This window comes from Triturus cristatus, chromosome 2_1 (assembly GCF_964204655.1).
Source record: "Triturus cristatus chromosome 2_1, aTriCri1.1, whole genome shotgun sequence".
Classification (NCBI taxonomy): Eukaryota; Metazoa; Chordata; class Amphibia; order Caudata; family Salamandridae; genus Triturus; species Triturus cristatus.
In genome coordinates this window covers 899,115,248-899,133,143 of record NC_140581.1, presented here as the reverse complement: position 1 = coordinate 899,133,143, position 17,896 = coordinate 899,115,248, and the positions used below count along the sequence as shown (strand labels likewise).

At 46.1% G+C, this 17,896-nt stretch overlaps 1 protein-coding gene across 2 annotated transcripts in view; it reads right to left on the bottom strand.

Annotated features, from left to right (window-relative positions):
* Positions 1-6,315: 6,315 nt before the first annotated feature.
* The window catches only part of AGTPBP1 (ATP/GTP binding carboxypeptidase 1), a 1,256,713-nt gene continuing 1,245,132 nt past the window's right edge, over positions 6,316-17,896 (bottom strand). For both annotated transcript variants that reach the window (XM_085633101.1, XM_085633102.1), the window contains one exon: positions 6,316-7,304. In XM_085633101.1, the coding sequence (XP_085489227.1) occupies positions 7,127-7,304 (178 nt within the window). In that variant the 3' untranslated portion in view covers positions 6,316-7,126. The remainder of the gene's footprint in view (positions 7,305-17,896) is intronic.

Here is a 17,896-nt window from a genome sequence, read left to right as displayed (position 1 = left end):
TTTGTTTCATGAAGTGGTAGGCGTGTGTGTCCGTCAGGTTTTAACTTAGGTGACCCTCTACTGTGAAAGAGCATGGCGCGTACCTTCGCTTGTGTCCTATCTGGTACATCCATTACGAAAGCGGACAGCCGTATTTTTCAGTTTTAGCTTTCACCAAGATGTGGGCTATTCAGCTTTTGAACCACGCAGTCGCCCAGCATATATCTAGCCATCGAGTGCAATTTGTGAGCTATTCTCACATTTACAAACGAGGGTACTTTTCCTTTTTTCAGCAGAAGTTATCAACAACCAAAAGCAAAAGCCAATGAACAGCAGACTAGGAATTAAACCAACTCCTTCAGGTATGGTTTGACTAGAGATGTCCTCTTTCGTCTTTAGCAAAAAACAAACAAGTTTGCTCCAAAATGTTGTGAGTTAGGACCGTAGTGTCCAGGACCACCTGCAGGTCAGTCCTCCTTTTCCGCCTGCCTTGGACATAGAATAAAGCTGTAAAAGGATCTTCGCAATCCTACTCTCCCGTGTATTAAGTCATCAAATAAATCGCAATCCCTTCTAAGGAGTTGCTTTTAAAAAGGAAAGAGAACTTGGCAGAATAATGTTTGCCAAATACAGCCCTATAAGTTTGCACTGGCCTATTAATGCTTGGCGATTTAGTAAAGCCACCCTATTGTTGAAATATGACCCAGCAATCCCTATTGCCCGTGGAGTATGCCTGAAAATAACTCACAGCCTGTTCAACTACCAGGGGAAGAGCAACTTTAGTCAGTACATATCAGAGAAATGCGTTTGGTCCCATACAACTGTACCTGTTATTGAGATGTGCTTGTACCATAAATTTCCTTCCCCAGGCCCACTCCCTGTTAATGGTGTTGCATACCACCATTCCTCCGCTATTATAATGTATGTTCTTCCTGAGGCCCATAGCATGTTACCAAGTTGCACCACACAGTACATACTAAGGACTAACTACCTTTAAAAAGGAAAAGGGGCAATCTGCCTATAATCATTTGGCCATTAAGCCACTTCCCAAGTAAAAAACGGCAAATACATTTGTACATATATTGTAATCAATACGCGAAAAGCCTTTCCTACCCAAGGCACCCTCTGGGTCCAACAAAGGGCTACTGAGAATTTCCCACATAACCTGTGGCTTCTGGCCCAAAGAAATCGCAGGGGACTGCTGCCACTTGGAAGGAAAGAGAAAACCAGCATAAAGCCTACTCCAACCTTGCATGAATTGTTAGCAACTCCCCACATAATCTACTGACAATGCCCACCAATAAATCCGTACCCTTGAGGGGATGAGCTTTGAGATGCAGTTAATTCATTACTGCTTGGGAAAAGGCAGGTTCCATATAGGAGCACCACATTTACCCAGGTGATAATGCTTTTAAACAAAACGCATAACACAACGTTTCGCTATATATAATGCCCCTCTTGCAATGCCTCTCCTGTATTATGTGCAGCACGCCTTAGGGCGATGAGCGACTGAGAACCCATCACCCCAACCCTTTTAATAACGCTCCCCCAACAGCAATTCCCCTGTGCCCCCAACATTGGACTAACCCCACACCGGAGGTAACTGTAACTACCGCCGAGCATGAAGTTCTTTGGTATTGGGGACAAAGATACACATGAATGATGCTTCAGTGACCAGACCAAACCACCCTAACCCATCAGCCGTTTTAGATACCTTAAATAGGTAGCACTAGAACCCTTCATTATTAAATTTCCGAAGTAGGAAACCCCTACAGCATCATAGCCAATTGTTTCAGTGTCACACCATAGGAATTACCTCACACGGTGAACCCGTGGACCAGACCGTTATAAACGCTAAAAGGTTGTGCCTCAGTGCTGCCATCATTCTAAGCGGCGAAGAGTTACCACAAACTTGCAGCCGCAAAGGGTTACTACTAATTTGCAGTAGCTCATCCATATTTTGACACATAACATGATGTGTATTTGTCTTGGGTTCTTCCCCCCCCCCCCCCCCCAAAGCTGCATCTTGACAATGAATAATATATGCTTGTTTCGCCAACAGAATGTTTCTTAGTTGTCCACCTCTGGATATGAAAGGCTAAGCGTACCCGCTGGGAAATTGAACCTGCTAGCATGAGACTGAACACCGACCTCTGTAAAGTATGGGTTAGTACCCAATCCGAACCACATGTGTACGCAGACACCACCACATATCAACAAAGAAGTATTATGTCTCAGGGCCGCCACCACCATCCCAACCTGCCAGGAGTCACTCCCAGGTTGCCGCCGCCCATACCCTATGGGCATATTGGCGCTGAATAACAGATGCCTATGTACCTACCAGAATCCTGTCTATGTGTCCACCTCCGGTGGCTCACTGCATGCTTATTAAAACAATGTTAAGTTTTGTCAAAATTATATGTGCACACAATACATGTAATTCATAACATGTTTGTGGTCTATGAAATTAATAAATAGACATGACTGAAAAATAATAGGATTGGCAACATTACCAAATTAGTTTTCGATTCGATTCCCTTTGAAACCAAAAAGAAAAAATAAATTACCTTTTCCCAATCACAATGAGTGTCACGTGTGATTTGAATATGTAAATTGTGAATTTTGATTCAGTACTGGCATGTGTGTTGTTGATACTTCATCATTCCTTTGAGCATAGGGAGTGTTTGGCTATACCTGTGTGTGGATCCTAGTGTCTCAAATAAAAAATCCTCTTCTAAGGATTCTTTGTGGAGTACCACCCCATGGTATTGTGCTGACCTAGTAATACGTTCTTGATAGGATACATTGTCATCAGGTGGAGATGACTTGGCAGGGTAAAGGACTGGATCATTAGCCAATGGAGGGTCAATTGTATAATCTGTCCATGGATCCCCTGATAAGTGTGTCTCTCCCTCATCAATATAGTCTCCCCTTGGTGAGATAGTGGAGAACCGTGAGGTGTGATGTGCAAAGGATCTAAAAGTGGAGAGGAGGGTGGCGGTGTAGGAGATGGTGGTGGTGGTGGTGGATGAAAAGGGCTGGTACCAACATTTTTTCTCTTCAAAGGGATTTTGTAATGACTGTTGTCATCAGGAAGCTTGTGCTTAGAAGACGGCTTGGTGTGAATATGTCCTGTATCAGGATTAATGTACATCCGATTTGGATGGTACAAGGTCTATTTCCGGATCCGAAGGTGCTGAAGGGACATCTTTAGTTCTCGGGACCAACGGTTTCGGGGCCGATATGGAATGGATTTTCGGCACGGAAAGTTTCAGCTTCGAAGGCTGTTTCTTTTTCAGAGTGGAGGGTTTCGGCTCCGAACTGACTTTGTGCTTGGAACCGGAAGGTTTCAGCTCCAAGGTGGATTTCGGCCGACTTGGTTCCGAGCCGGAAGGCTTGACAACATGTTTCAGTGCTGAGCCAGGAGGCAGAGCGTCAGAAACATTGTCTCAGTGCCGACCTTGACCAGAAGGCAGCGGTGGTGCAAAGCCTTAGATTTTTTGGGGGTGGGTTGATGGGGCAAGGGGTCTTCTGTACTCACGTCACCCTGTTCCTGCGGCACATTGTCGACATGAAGTCAATCTACAACTCTGAATCTGAGTCTGACACGTAGATTGACTCTTCTTAGTCAGCCGCTGAGGGCTCGAGATTATCTTACTTGGAGTCAGCACCGAAGATATCAGGCGTGTCGTCGACGTGTTTGAGCTGCATCTCCCGATGTCGAGACCAAAGATCGCGGAGAGTTTTCTTTGACCAAAAAGATTTGCATGCTTTGCAGTCTTCTTGTCTGTGCTCTGGAGAGAAGCACAAGTTACACACCTGGTGTGAGTCGGTACATGGGTACTTGGCATGGTAAAGAGAACAGAATTTGAACAGAGTCCGATCCACTGACGAAGAGCTGGACCAACGCGGTTAGGCCCAAAGGTCGCCCATGAAACTTTCTGATCAAAATTAGAGATTTCGTTGACTGAATCGATATGCGGAGAAGTGAGAAATGCGTATGAAAGAATACTGTTGAGGGTAGAATGGATTAAGCACCGAGGGGAACCCGAAGAACAATCTAACAATGGAGTTGATGCCCATGCGCACTATCACAGAAAGGAGGAGTCACCTTACCTCTTGACTGGAAAGACTTCTTCGCAGAAAAACAACTTGCAAACATCCGGACCCAACACTAGATGGCAGGAGTATGCAAAGCATGTGTATCTACAGCACACATGCCTCGAACATGGGTTTTTATAGCATTGCTACTTTAGAACAAATCATAGGTAGTGAGATCATAGCTTTTATATCTGCTTAACTGTAGGCCGTTTCTACAGAATTATAATGTATGGGGTTTTCTAGTCATTCCAAATTTCTATTTGTGGAGCTGAAGAGGTACAAGTTATTGTTATGCTCAGTTTCTGTTACCAGGAAAAGAAAGGTGCTCCCAAGTTTCAGAGAGATAGTTCTTACTTCATCAAGAAGGCAAGCCTGCATTTTTACCTGTTTGTCCCTTCATCTCAGCCGAACTTGCTCACACTGGAGCCGTGAATGTATCTCCTAATTGAGGATAGTCATGTCATGTTTGGAGCAAAGCAAAAGTGTCATGTGGTCAAAGATGAAGTTGTGACCATGAATTATAAGGAATAAAGTACCCCCTCTCATACATGTTAAGGATATTACAAGTCACCTTGGAGTTCCATAACTGTATGAAGGAACTTTGTCTTCCGCCTTTATCTTCTATATGGTCATGGAACTCCTCGATAAATATCCTTATACTGTACGGCAGGGGATACTATATCCCATATATTAATCAGACATGGACGTTCCCGTTAGTAGGTGGGCTCTTGCCCGCTTAATGCCATTCTTTTGTTACCTAATCTACCCTAGGGTTCATTTATGGGTAAAGATTGGTGATTACATATTGCTTAAATACAATGGCTGCTACAGTGATATTTTTAAGAGCAAGACCTCACCTGGGAAGTATACAATAGTAGCAAGGATTAACCACTTCAGATGCATTAGAAAGGCCTCAAGACCAAGTCTCTAGTCTGCCATTAAACAGCACCACCATCAACCAGTGGGGCAGTCATTAAGTGATTCTTTTCCAAACAGGGTTTTTTGACTATAATGGGAGACTAAAAAATATTAACAGTGGAAAAAACTAAGATTTAGGGATGCATAACATGATACGTGTATTTATTTCATAGTTTTTATCAAGATGTAGGTTTATTATGGTAAAACAGTCTATTTGTTAATTAATCTTCACATTAATTACTTGGTGTAAAATTTACATTCTGTCCATTTGCTATAGAGGATATTTTATAGTGGCAAGGGTTAGATCATAAGAGACAGCTCTGACGTTCCTAAAAGTGACTGTCAAATATGAATATCTTGTGACCTCAGTGATTTTTTTTTGTCAGTCAAGAAAATGTTATGCAACAATTACTAATGGCAGGGTAGCAAATTGCTCAGTACTACAAAAACAAGTATTTTAATGAATAATTTAGGATAAAAGTCTATGTAAATAACACTGTAGTGTGTATCTTCACACGGTTTCAAGGAGGGGCACTTCATTATAGAGGCTTCAATACAATTTTAGGGAAGAGATTTAGTCTACTGGCTATACTAGCAATTGTGGGTTTGGGGGAAAATGGGTAGTAACCCTGCCTGGCTTCAATTCTCGAGTACATTGTGTTTTACTTGGCAAAATATTTTCTCTCTCACTCTGTGCTTCAGGTCGGAAATCTGTCAAAATATGATGTAGTTAAAAATATCTAAACAATGGTATGAATCAGAATATAAACCGTCATATAAATAATGGGGAAGGGAGTTTAATTTCAAAACACTTTAAGCTGCAGTGCAGTAACTTTTTCCTTCTTGGATTTTCCAGTTCAATAACAAAGCCTTTAATCCTTCTGTTATTACTTTAAGCCACTGTATAGGACCTGGATCCAAATTCTTTAAAGTTTTTAATCAAAATCAGTGTTAAAACCAAAGCATTCTATTAGTTGAAACGTTTTCTAATTAAATAAACTGTGCCTCCTAAGAGTGTAGTGGTTAAATGTCTGTAAATCACAGATAGGACAAAGTATTATATAACAAATCAGAACAGAAGTGTCCCGTTGCCCAAAACACATGTATGGGAATGAATATGGCTGCTCCCTGAGTATTAAACTGTGCTTGATTTATTAAGTATAAAAACAAGCCATTTAGCAGACCCCTCTAGACACCCAAAGCACACGCTACACTTGAGTGCGCTCAAGTATCTCTCCAGTAATTGGCATTAAAGTTACGGGAACCCCGTACACTGAAGCAATATTTCGGAAGAAAGGACAATAAACAAAAGCAACATAGGATAAATCGTATTTTTAATTCGGTAATTTTTTTTAAAGCAGGCTTTGGATTACTTCAAACACAATAAAATACTGAACACAATTTCATAGAAATAAATATGTTGTTTAAAGTTTCAACATTAAAAAAAAACTGTACAGCTGAATTGTTTTGCGAATAACACTGTACTGTAAGTTATGCACCAAAGGAATACAAGTCCAGGATGTGCATTTGTGCACACATAGGTAAAATGTACTGATTCCAAACATTCTTTCATAAAAAGAAATAACGAAAACAAGATGGAAGTATGGGTGGAAAACACTGAATGGGGATTCAGAGGCTCTTCATCCAACCTCTGACAACAAACAGCAGCAGAAAGAGTATATGAGGGAAGAGGGGATAAAAACACTTTAAGAATATTGAGACAACATTTTCAAAAGTTCAGACCAACTTCTTCCGAAACTCCACTGTGCGCACAAAATCAACAGTCCATACCGACTGATTGTTGTTTGTGGCCTAGTAGTTTGCATATATCTGCCCCATTAGAGAGACTGGGCACTGAAATAAAGTCAAGCAGCAACTTAGTTGGCGGGAAACACTGAATCAATCCTTTGTGCACCCAGTGCTGTAAGTGAAGCACAAAAGAAGTTAACTGAAAGAAATACCATTGTATCATGAACAGAGAACACGTTTATTATCTATTAACCGTACTGCTTTTAGACAGGTCATCTTGCGAGCCAGCCTTGTGCGGCCGAATTCTAACTAGGCCACCATTTTCTGGATAGCAGCGTGCGTGTCCACAGACCGGACTTTTGCTGGTTGTGAAATCCCTTCAAGAGAATGGATTCTTGGTAGTTTCTAAGTCGCTGTTGGCATCTTCCATGGCTGAAGCCTCATAGTCTACTGGATTATCAACCAAATCAACATCTCCCTCATCATTGCTCTCTGCACTGTAATCAATTTCTTCAAGGAAGCGTGGTTCGTCCTCATCCAAGACGTAGGTGGTGGGACTGTGAAACAAAGAAGAACATACCTACATTAGTGGATTGTAAGCGTGAGATTATCTCTGTCGATGAGAGCAGACATACTGAGAGGAAATAAAGATTGCCAAGCCTCTAGAATATTAGCAAGGCAGGTCTAATCACAATTTTCATTCAAACCACTATTCAATGCGGGTGTAGGAGATGATGCAGTCCACCCAGATAACCTTGAAGGAGTTCAGATGTACAATGATCTATATAGAGGCACTTTATGTTGTATTTTTTAAGGGCTACTGTCAAATATGAGGAAAATTCTTTTGAAAAAGAGAATTTCGTAATGCTTTCATATTGATGATGATACCGAAGTTCATGAGTGTATCAAGTACAAACCAAAACTCTTTTGTGTAGGCAAAATAACAGCAGATTCCTCACCTGGCGAATGGACAAGTTACTTACCTTCGGTAACACCTGATCTTGTAGAGACATGATCGAGCCGGAGATTCCTTACCTTTGAATTTCCCAGGCCTCAGACTGGATCCGGAAGATTTTTCTTTGAGCAATACCCCTGTGCGTCCGTAGGTGGCACTGGTCGGCTCCGCGTGACATCGTCAGCATGATCTGTGTCGTTGTGACGTCCGCGTCACCTATTTAGGCACCACCTTGGTGCGCTGACGTCAGTTACTTTTCACAACTTTCCATGCCAGTAGCACAAAACCATAAAGTGAACTGACATTGGCGTGTTTCTGAACAACTAGGGATCTGAAAGAGATCAGTCCTGACCCTAGAGCCCTGTTCACAGTGCAAAGAGGATGGGTGGGTTGGTAAGGAATCTGCATCTAGATCATGTCTCTACCAGATAAGGCATTACTGAATGAACTTGTCCATCTAATAGAGACATCTAGCCGCAGATTCCTCAACTTTGAATAGATACCCAAGCAATACCACCTCCAGGGGAGGGACTGCGGGCAAGTTTATTCCAGGACGTTGTGCAGGACGGAGCGGGTAAAAAGGCCATCCCTGCAGACTTGACAGTTCAGGCAGTAGTGCTTGGTAAATGTTGGCAGGGATGTCTGAGAAATGTCGAGGACTGGAACTCCACATTTCAACACCATGGTAGGAGCCTTAGCTCTGGTGGGGCGAGCCCTTAAACCTTCAGGAGGCTGCTTTTTGGCCAGAGCCTAGCAAATTTTGATAACAAGGACCATCCATCGCAAGATAGTCCTCTTCTGCACCGCACAACTTTTCTTTGCTCCAAAGTACCCTACGAAGAGTTGGTCATCCACCCAGAATGCTTTAGTACGGTCAAGGTAGAACGACAACGCTCTTTTTGGGTCCAGACGGTGGAGTCGCTACTTTTCTTCAGAGTTGTGATGAGGAGTGTAGAAGGTAGGGAAGGTGACAGATTGCCCTATGTGGAATGGTTTTACCACTTTAAAAAAGAAAGAGGCCCTAGGGTGACACACCAACTTATCAGGGAACATGGTCAGGTAAGGAGGCTTGAATGACAGAGCCTGCAATTCGCTCACCCTTCTGGCAGATGTGATTGTCACTAAGAAGACTGTTTTGATAGTAAGCAGCCGGAGGGGGCAATTGTGCAGAGGCTCAAATGGAGTGCACATTAGAAAGGTGAGAACCAAATCAAGGTCCCACTGAGACATAATAGAAGGGGAAGGTGGAAACATATGTACAAGTCCTTTAAGGAATCTATTTACAATTGGGAGATTTAAATAATGAGGGTTGGTCTGGAAGTCTCGGGTAGGCATACAGGACCGAAAGGCACCCTTTGAGAGTGCCCAGTGCGGAGCCCTGCCAGTCAAGCATTGAAATAAAAAGCTAAACCTGAGAAAGGGATGCAGAAAGAGGATCAACAGACCTTTCTCTACAATATTTTACAATTTTTTCCACTAGCCGGCATACCCGGTCTTGGTAGAGGGACGCCTGGCTGCCAGAATAACAGTACAGACTTCGAGAGGAAGGTCAACTGCTATCAACTAGTGCCGCTCAATCTCCATGCAAGAAGGCGTAGAGTTAACAGGTTCGGGTGGAGGACCCTTCCCTGCTGCTGCAACAGAAGATCCTCCAAAGGGGCAGCCTGATTGAAGGATTGATGCTCAATTGGAGAAGCTTGAGATACCAGACTCTCCGTGCCCAGTCTGGAGCCACATAAATGACCTTGAACGGACACTAACAGCGCATTGCGCGTCTCGCTGGAAGCGGCATTAGTGCGCTTGTAAGAATCTTTTTAAAAATATTTCCCGGTTTGCTATTTAATTTGATTTTGCTTTGGTTTCCCCTGGTTTTAATCGGCAGGCCTCATACTCGCACTATAATCGGTAATATTCACCGCTCTTTTAGCGGGTCCTTGATTACACTCCACTACTTGGGGGACATATTGGGTGGGTGAGAAGGACGCCTGGCGGCGCCATCTTTGTTTAGGCTCTAGTCGTCACAAGGACGCTAGAACTGTCCTTAAGGCGGGAAAATCTTACTGGGGTCCTGGACCTTGAACGGACACTAACAGCGCATTGCGCGTCTCGCTGGAAGCAGCATTAGTGCACTTGTAAGAATCTTTTTAAAAATATTTCCCGGTTTGCTATTTAATTTGATTTTGCTTTGGTTTCCCCTGGTTTTAATCAGCAGGCCTCATACTCGCACTATAATCGGTAATATTCACCGCTCTTTTAGCGGGTCCTTGATTACACTCCACTACTTGGGGGACATATAGGATGGGTGAGAAGGACGCCTGGCGGCGCCATCTTTGTTTAGGCTCTAGTCGTCACAAGGACGCTAGAACTGTACTTAAGGCGGGAAAATCTTACTGGGGTCCTGGACCTTGAACGGACACTAACAGCGCATTGCGCGTCTCGCTGGAAGCGGCATTAGTGCGCTTGTAAGAATCTTTTTAAAAATATTTCCCGGTTTGCTATTTATTTTGATTTTGCTTTGGTTTCCCCTGGTTTTAATCGGCAGGCCTCATACTCGCACTATAATCGGTAATATTCACCGCTCTTTTAGCGGGTCCTTGATTACACTCCACTACTTGGGGGACATATTGGGTGGGTGAGAAGGACGCCTGGGGGCGCCATCTTTGTTTAGGCTCTAGTCGTCACAAGGACGCTAGAACTGTACTTAAGGCGGTCATGCTGACGCGCAGCGGGTCCGCCGGATTTCTGCCGGAGTTACGACTGAGTTCAGCCCGTCCGCGCTCGACCGGGCTCAGGTCAGCAGACTATTACATTCCGCCATGTATATTCTGTCAGTGATTTACGTCACTTAGACAGCGGTATGCAGAGGCTAGATCCTACCACCGTGGCTAGGCTAGGGGACATGAATCTACTTCGAGTCCCTAGCGGGAGGTCTGGGGCCAAGTCACCTACTTTAAAGCGAACGTGTTTGAATACTAGGTCGCTCCATAAGCACCATTTAGAAATCTTTACACTCCTGCAGGATGAGGACATTGATGTCCTAACCCTCACGGAGACATGTTTGGGTGATGACTCCCTACCTGATATCATAGCCGCCCTCCCCCTTGGATACGATGCGGTGTGGCATAATCGTGCCCAAATTGCTGGGGGGGGGGGGGGGGGGGGGTAGCAATCCTGTACAAAAAACATCTAAAGGTTGTCAAAATAGCGGCTGAAACATTGGACATATCTGACGTCTTGGGAGTGAAGATTACCTTGAATAATTCATGTTTTGCGATTTTTACTGTTTATCGTCCTCCAAATTCGACGTCAGTGTTTAATGATTTATTCGCCTCTTTGATATCTGACCTTTGTACAAGATACCAAAAAATTGTGGTAACCGGGGATTTTAATATGCATTGGGATAAAAGCCATAATGACTTGGCACCTCGCCATTTAGAGAACATCATGTCCTCTTTTGGTATTAGACAGCTTGTAAATGCCCCCACGCATATTAAGGGGAATATCCTTGATCCTATTTGGACCTCAGACCCCGAGGTACATGTTGTGGATATTTCTCCATGTATCTGGTCAGACCATTATATGGTGAACTGTGAGATTCCTATTATAGGGTACCCAGTTCAAAAACCTCTAAAAATGAAAGTAGTTCGTCAGTGGAAAAGAGTTGATTCACAATCACTGACAAATACCCTTTCTGGGTACGCTCAACTACTGGCATCTAGCGGAGATCTAGACCAAGACTACAAGAACATAACTCGGAATTTGAGTCTGGCGATAGATCAGATAGCACCTGAGAAATCACAAAAAGTAAAAAGAACAGGAAAGGGGGCCCCGTGGTTTACCTCGGCTTTGAGGAACCATAAAAAAAAGCTTCGTTCTCTGGAAAGGAATTGGAGGAGAAAAAAGGATGGCACTGATAGGGAACGATATAAAATCTCTCTTAATGGCTACAAAAAGTTGATTATGGCTACAAAAGTAGCCTTGTATAAAACTCGTATCAATCAGGCTGAAAATACCCAGAAGGAAACATTTAATATCCTGACAGAGCTGAGTAAAAAATCAGAAACGTTGGAAACTACAATAAATGTGGACACGTTTCAACGCTTCTTCCTGGAGAAGGTGGAGACTATTCTCTTGGAGATTAAGAACGGTATTTTGAATGGCCCACCTTCACCACAGGAAGCTCAAACTCCCCTGGAAATTTCTTTTTCAAGGTTTCCGGAAATAGACTATCAAAGCCTTGAACAGCTTATGAATAGAATTAAGTCAGGATCCCCGGCGGACCCATGTCCCCCTAGGGTTTTTCGTTTGGCGTGCCCCATTTTAGGAGATCACATTATCCCCCTCCTCAATAGCTCGTTGGAGACCGGCCTTTTACCATCTAGTTTTAAGGAAGCCCGAGTTAGACCACTGCTAAAGAAACCTGGAGCCGATGCGACCATTTTGAAAAACTACAGGCCGATCTCTCAACTGCCTTTCTTGTCCAAGGTTTTGGAGCAACATGTGCTGAAGTCTCTTTCCTTATTCCTGGAGTCACACCATATACTCCAGGAACGTCAGGCAGCCTTTCGTGCACATCACAGCACCGAGTTGGTGATGCTTGCGGTGCTGGATGAGCTCAGAGGTATGGCTGACAGTAAGAAACCAAGCGCCCTGATACTTTTAGATCTATCAGCGGCGTTTGATACTGTCAGCCATTCCCTGCTACTGGACAGATTGGCTTGTTTTGGGATAAAAGATCTGGCCTATAAATGGTTACAGTCTTTTTTGAAAGGAAGGACACAGAGGATCCAATTGGGGGACTGTGTTTCGGAGGTTGGAGTCTTGGAGTGCTGTGTTCCGCAGGGCTCAGCCCTTTCTCCATTACTATTTAATCTTTACTTGCAACCTCTGATCAACTCCTTAGCTAACATGGGTTGTCATGTGTCTAATTACGCCGATGACACCCAGTTACTATTAAGTATTGATAATACGGCGACAGCACAATCCAATGCTCAAAATATTCTCAGACACACGGTCAGTTGGATGACGGCAAATCTGTTGAAAATAAACCCAGATAAGACAGAGATATTGGTGGTCTCGACTACAGCCTCACCTTGGTGTGATCTATATTGGCCCCAGGATTTGGGTCCTACGCCGACACCAAGCAACAAAGTAAAAAGCCTTGGGATCAAGATTGACAATGAGCTGTCAATGGCCAGTCAGATCTCCGCTGTTGTAGGGACCTGTACTGGCATGATTAGACAGCTGCGCAAACTTGTCCCTTTTTTTCTTTTTCTATGCTTTGTACAGTTGTCTCTGCTACAATATTATCAAGGCTGGATTATGGGGACGCCCTCTATTTGGGCCTACCAAAGTCTTTGATCAACAGACAGCAGGTTGTGTTGAACGATGCTGCACGACTGATCTTTAGACTCCCTAGAAGAACTCAAGCCTCATCCTTATTGCATAAATTACATTGGCTTCCCATCGTGCAGAGAGTGGAGTTTAAGAGCCTTTGCACGGCTCATAAGGCGATTTATGGACAGGCTCCTGTATATATCAAGGAACGCTTGGAGCTCTACAGGCCTAAACGAGCTCTCAGATCTGGGAATGCTCAGCTGCTGGTTTGTCCCCGATACAAGCTGTCAACTAAAGGAGGCAGATCCTTCTCGGTACTGGTCCCACAATTATGGAACAGACTACCGGAATCACTCCGGAGAGAAGGAAACCTCTTATGTTTTAGGAAGCAGCTAAAAACGCTCCTTTTTAAAGAGGCTTTCGGCCTACTTAAATAGTTTCTTGCAGGGTATCTCCCTCGCTTTTTATGCTTGAATTATAGTTGTTGGCTAGAGGTTCTAAGCGCCTAGAGACCTGTAGGTGAGTTGGTGCTATATAAACCGAAGGTAACATAACATAACATAACTTGGGCCCGGCCACTCCTCATCTTCTTGAGCACTCTGGACAGGAGTGGTATTGGTGGAAAGGCGTATAGGAGACCTGAGCTGAGCGAGAACGGCCTTGGAAACTCCATGGCGCAAAACGGCTGACTTTGCTCATTCTTGACAGTGGAAAACAGATCTAACCAAGTCTCTCCCCACAGTTGAAAGAGACCTTGCACCACCTCTGGATGGAGACGCCTTTCGTGATCCGCTAGGCATAGATGGCTGAGTTTGTCCGCCCTGGTGTTCAGAGAACCTACCGGGTGTTGAACCACCAGGGATATGCCCAGCTGTTCCAGCCACGTCCAGAGACGCAGGGCCTCTTGACAAAGGGTCCACAACTCCGTCCAGCCCTGTTTGTTGCAGTGGTAGTGGTGTTGTCCATGAAAACTTGAACCAGCTTTCTCTTGATTGAAGGAAGAAAGGCTTTCAATGCCGAGCGAATTGCTTGGAGCTTCAGCAAGTTGATGAGGTGTCCGAATACCACCAGAGACCAGAGTCCTCTGATCGCCACCCATCCCAGATGGCCCCCTCATCCCAGGAGTGACGCATATGTCACTTCTGTGAGATCTGGTTGGGGAAGGGAGAGCGGTCTGCCTCTGACCCAATTGCGGTTTGTTAGCCACCACTGCAGGCCCTGTGCAGTTCTCTCTGAGATTTGGATCATGCCGGAGAGATTCCCCTGATGAAGTGCCCACTGGAACTTCAGGTCCCACTGCAGAGCCTGCATATGCCATCAGGCATGTGTCACTAGCAGGATGTAGGAGGCCATGAGGCCCAGCAGCCTCAGAGTCATTCTCACAGAAATCCAGGATACAGGTGGTAACATCTGTATCATACCCTGAATATCCTGGACTCGCCATTCGGGAGGATAGGCCCAAAACTGCACTGTGTTCAGAATAGCTCAGATGAAAGGGAGTGTCTGAGAGGGAGTCAGGTGTGACTTTGGCATGTTGATAGGGAACCCCAACGAATGCAGGAGGTCCGCTGTAGTTTAGAGGTGGATGATGACAGCCTTGGGCGAGGTTGCCTTCAATAGCCAGTCGTCGAGATAGGGGAACCCTGACACCCCTAATATGTACAGAGGAGATGCTGCTACCACCGCCATCACCTTAGTGAACACCCAAGGGGCGCTGGTATAGCCAAAGGGGAACACGGTAAACTGAAAGTGCTCGTGGTCCTGCACCGATGAGCAGGCAGGATGGGAGTGTGAAAACAGGTGTCCTGCAAGTCCAATGCTACCATCCAGTCTCCTAGGTCTAGGGCAGACAAGACCTGAGCTAGAGTCAGCATCTTTAACTTTTCCTTTTTGAGGAAGTAGTTGAGGACTTGCAGATCAACGATAGGGCTAGACCCTTTTCCGCTTTCGGGACCAGAAAGTAGCTGGAATAACAACCACAGCCTACCTCTGGCGTGAGAACCCTGTAAGTGGCTCCCTTGCCCAAGAGAGTCATGATTTCCTACTGAATCAAAGTCAGGTGATCCTCCATCAGCCGGTCGAAAATTGGAGGCATGGAGGGAGCGGTAGACTCGTAGGGGAGGGAGTAGCCCTCTCAGACTATCTGGAGGACCCACCTCTCCGAGGTGATGTTGTGCCTGCGGTGGAGGTGATCTCGACCCTGCCACCAACTGGCCGCACAGGCTCTTGAAAGTCCAGACTAGGAAGGTTTGATGGGTGAGGTTGCGAGGGGAGGTGGACTGACCCGAACTCTGGCCGCTCGACCCACGGGATTGGAACGAGCCGAGCCCACGGCAGCGCAAAGGTTGTTGAATTTGAGCAGTCTTGAGGCTGGGGTATGGCTGGCACTGCTGAAAGCCCCTTTTGCAGCTACGAAAGGGGCAAAAAGAAGACCGAGGACGTGTGGCCACTGAAAGACCCAAGGACTTGCCGTAGCCCATGAGACCTTCAAATGCTCCAGAGCCATGTCTGCCCTGTCTCAGAAGAGACGGGTGCCATCAAACAGCATGTCCATGAGAGAGGCCTGGACATCCCCTGAAAAGCCAGAAGTTCTCAACCAGGAGTGGCATTGAACAGCCACCGTCCATAAAATCGCTCTGCCCAGCGAGCTGGTCATATCGAGACCACAACGAATGGCGAACTTTAAAGCATCTCTCCTGTCTGATACTGCTTGGGAGAGGATTGCCCGGGCCTCCTGCAGGACCTGTGGCAGCACTTGCGCAACCGTTTCCCATAAAGTGTAGAAATAACGGCCCAATAAGCATGGTGTGTTTACCGACCACAATGCAAGGCTGGCGGAAGAAAAAAAATGTTTTGTACCCCAACAATATAGCCTCTTGGATTCCCTATCCTGAGATGCGGAAGGGAACGCACCTTGGGAGATAGATGATTGGACCACCAAGCTCTCGGGGGTAGGGAGGTTGGTGAATAAAGTTTGGTCACCCTGTGCGGGCGATGGTGGCGGGCAATTGTCCTATTTACAGGAGCCCCTGAGCTGGGCCTGGAACAGGTTCCCAGTAGGACATCAATTAAGGCCTCGTTGAAAAGCAGCAGGGGCTCCAATGAAGCAAACACCAGGCTGCAAGACCTCTGTCAAGATAGTTGTCTTGACTTCCACCGAAGGGAGCTGAAGGCCCAAGACTTCAGCTGCCCTTCGCACCACCATAGCATACGACGCTCCCTCCTCTGTAGCCACGGTAGGGGGAGAATGCAGGCCAGAATCTGGAGATGCATTCAGTCCGCTGGCCTCACCCAATTCCTCACACCAGTCCATTTCTTGATGAGGCTGGTCTTGTCAAAGGTCCAGCGACCACTCCGAATCTTCCTTCATTCCTAGCCCTTTAGAATAGGGCAGAGGAAAGGACCTTAAACCTAAAGATTTTGTCAGCGCCGATCCGACTCTGGGAACTTCAGGGATAAGAATGGGGCTGCCGTCGCTAGTGGGTGCCTGTTGCATCTGGAGTCTTGGTCTTGGGACCGGCGCCGGGGAAGGTCGCAGTCGTACAACTGGCATCTGTGTGGATCTATTGCTGGATCCATGCGGGGGTCATTGGCTCCGGAGCAGGACCCGCTTGCGCAGAACCCGATGGAGCCCCCTCTGAGCCTCTGGCTCCCGAAGGCACGCAGGTAGGGTCAGGCCACCCAAATATGAGGCACATGGCATCATAACATTCCTTGAGCTGGGCGGGGTTGCTTCAGCTCCCAGGAAGGCTGGGAAGCTCAGAGCTAACCCAGGCACAGGTTCAGAGGAACAAGGCCTGTAGCACTGAGACTTCTTTGTCACGTCAGCTTCTTATGTTTCTTGTGCTTCTTACCTGACCGACTCAACAACTTTGAGTGGGAGGACAAAGACTTGGGACTCCCGGAGCAGTTCCCGGACCTTCCTCTCGACCGGGACAGAGAACGAGACCTCGAGGGAGAACCACATAGAGCCGAGTGCGGGGCCACAAGCAGCTTTAGTGACTGCTCCCTCAAAGCTTTCGGAGTCATAATCCGGCAGTCAGAGCATGATTTTCAACCATGGTTGTGCTCCAGGCCAGTGGCAGCTCCTCCGCTAAGGCAGAGGAGCGTCACCCCACTGACTCAAAAGGAAAAATACAATAATAATAACATATCGTTATCATTGTATTTTTCCTATTGAGTCAGTGGCTTGTGGGGTGGGGCGGGACTGGGCAGCACCGTGGAGGAGTGGTTTGCACTCAAGTGCGCATGACTGCTTGGCCGACCAAACAGTCCTGCGCACTTTACAGAGCTTGGGGAAGAACATGCAAAGCCTCCCAGTCCCCGTCTGAGCACCATGTTTCGGCACTCGACCAATAACAACGCAGCATTGCAGCATTGTGATTGGCTATGGGGAGCCTGGGAGCCTGGTACTTCCTGTTGCTGGCGGAGATAGGAGGAAGAGGATGGAGGAGAGGTGGCGGCCGGCTGGCCGAAGGAAGTGTTTTTTTTCTCTTCTTTTTGTTCTCACCCTCCAACCCCCCCTCCTTCACCGGCACCCCCTGTCCCTGCCCCAGCACTCCCAATTGGTAGCAGCTATTGCTCCAGGCACCAGAGACAAACCAGGTGTGGGTCCATCACTGACATGGCATGGAAGACAAGCGCCGCACAGCTTGAAATCAGAAGTCTTCTTAGACATGAGGAAAACCTACACACCAAAAAAGGGGCGACAAAACATTGAAAAAAGTCTGTCAAAAAATGACAAAGGGTAGCTCTTTTCATGGATCTGCACTGGCTGGCGCAGAAAGAAAAGAACTGATGTCAGTGCGCCGAGGTGGTGCCTAATGAGGTGACGAGGACATCACAAGGGCGCAGACG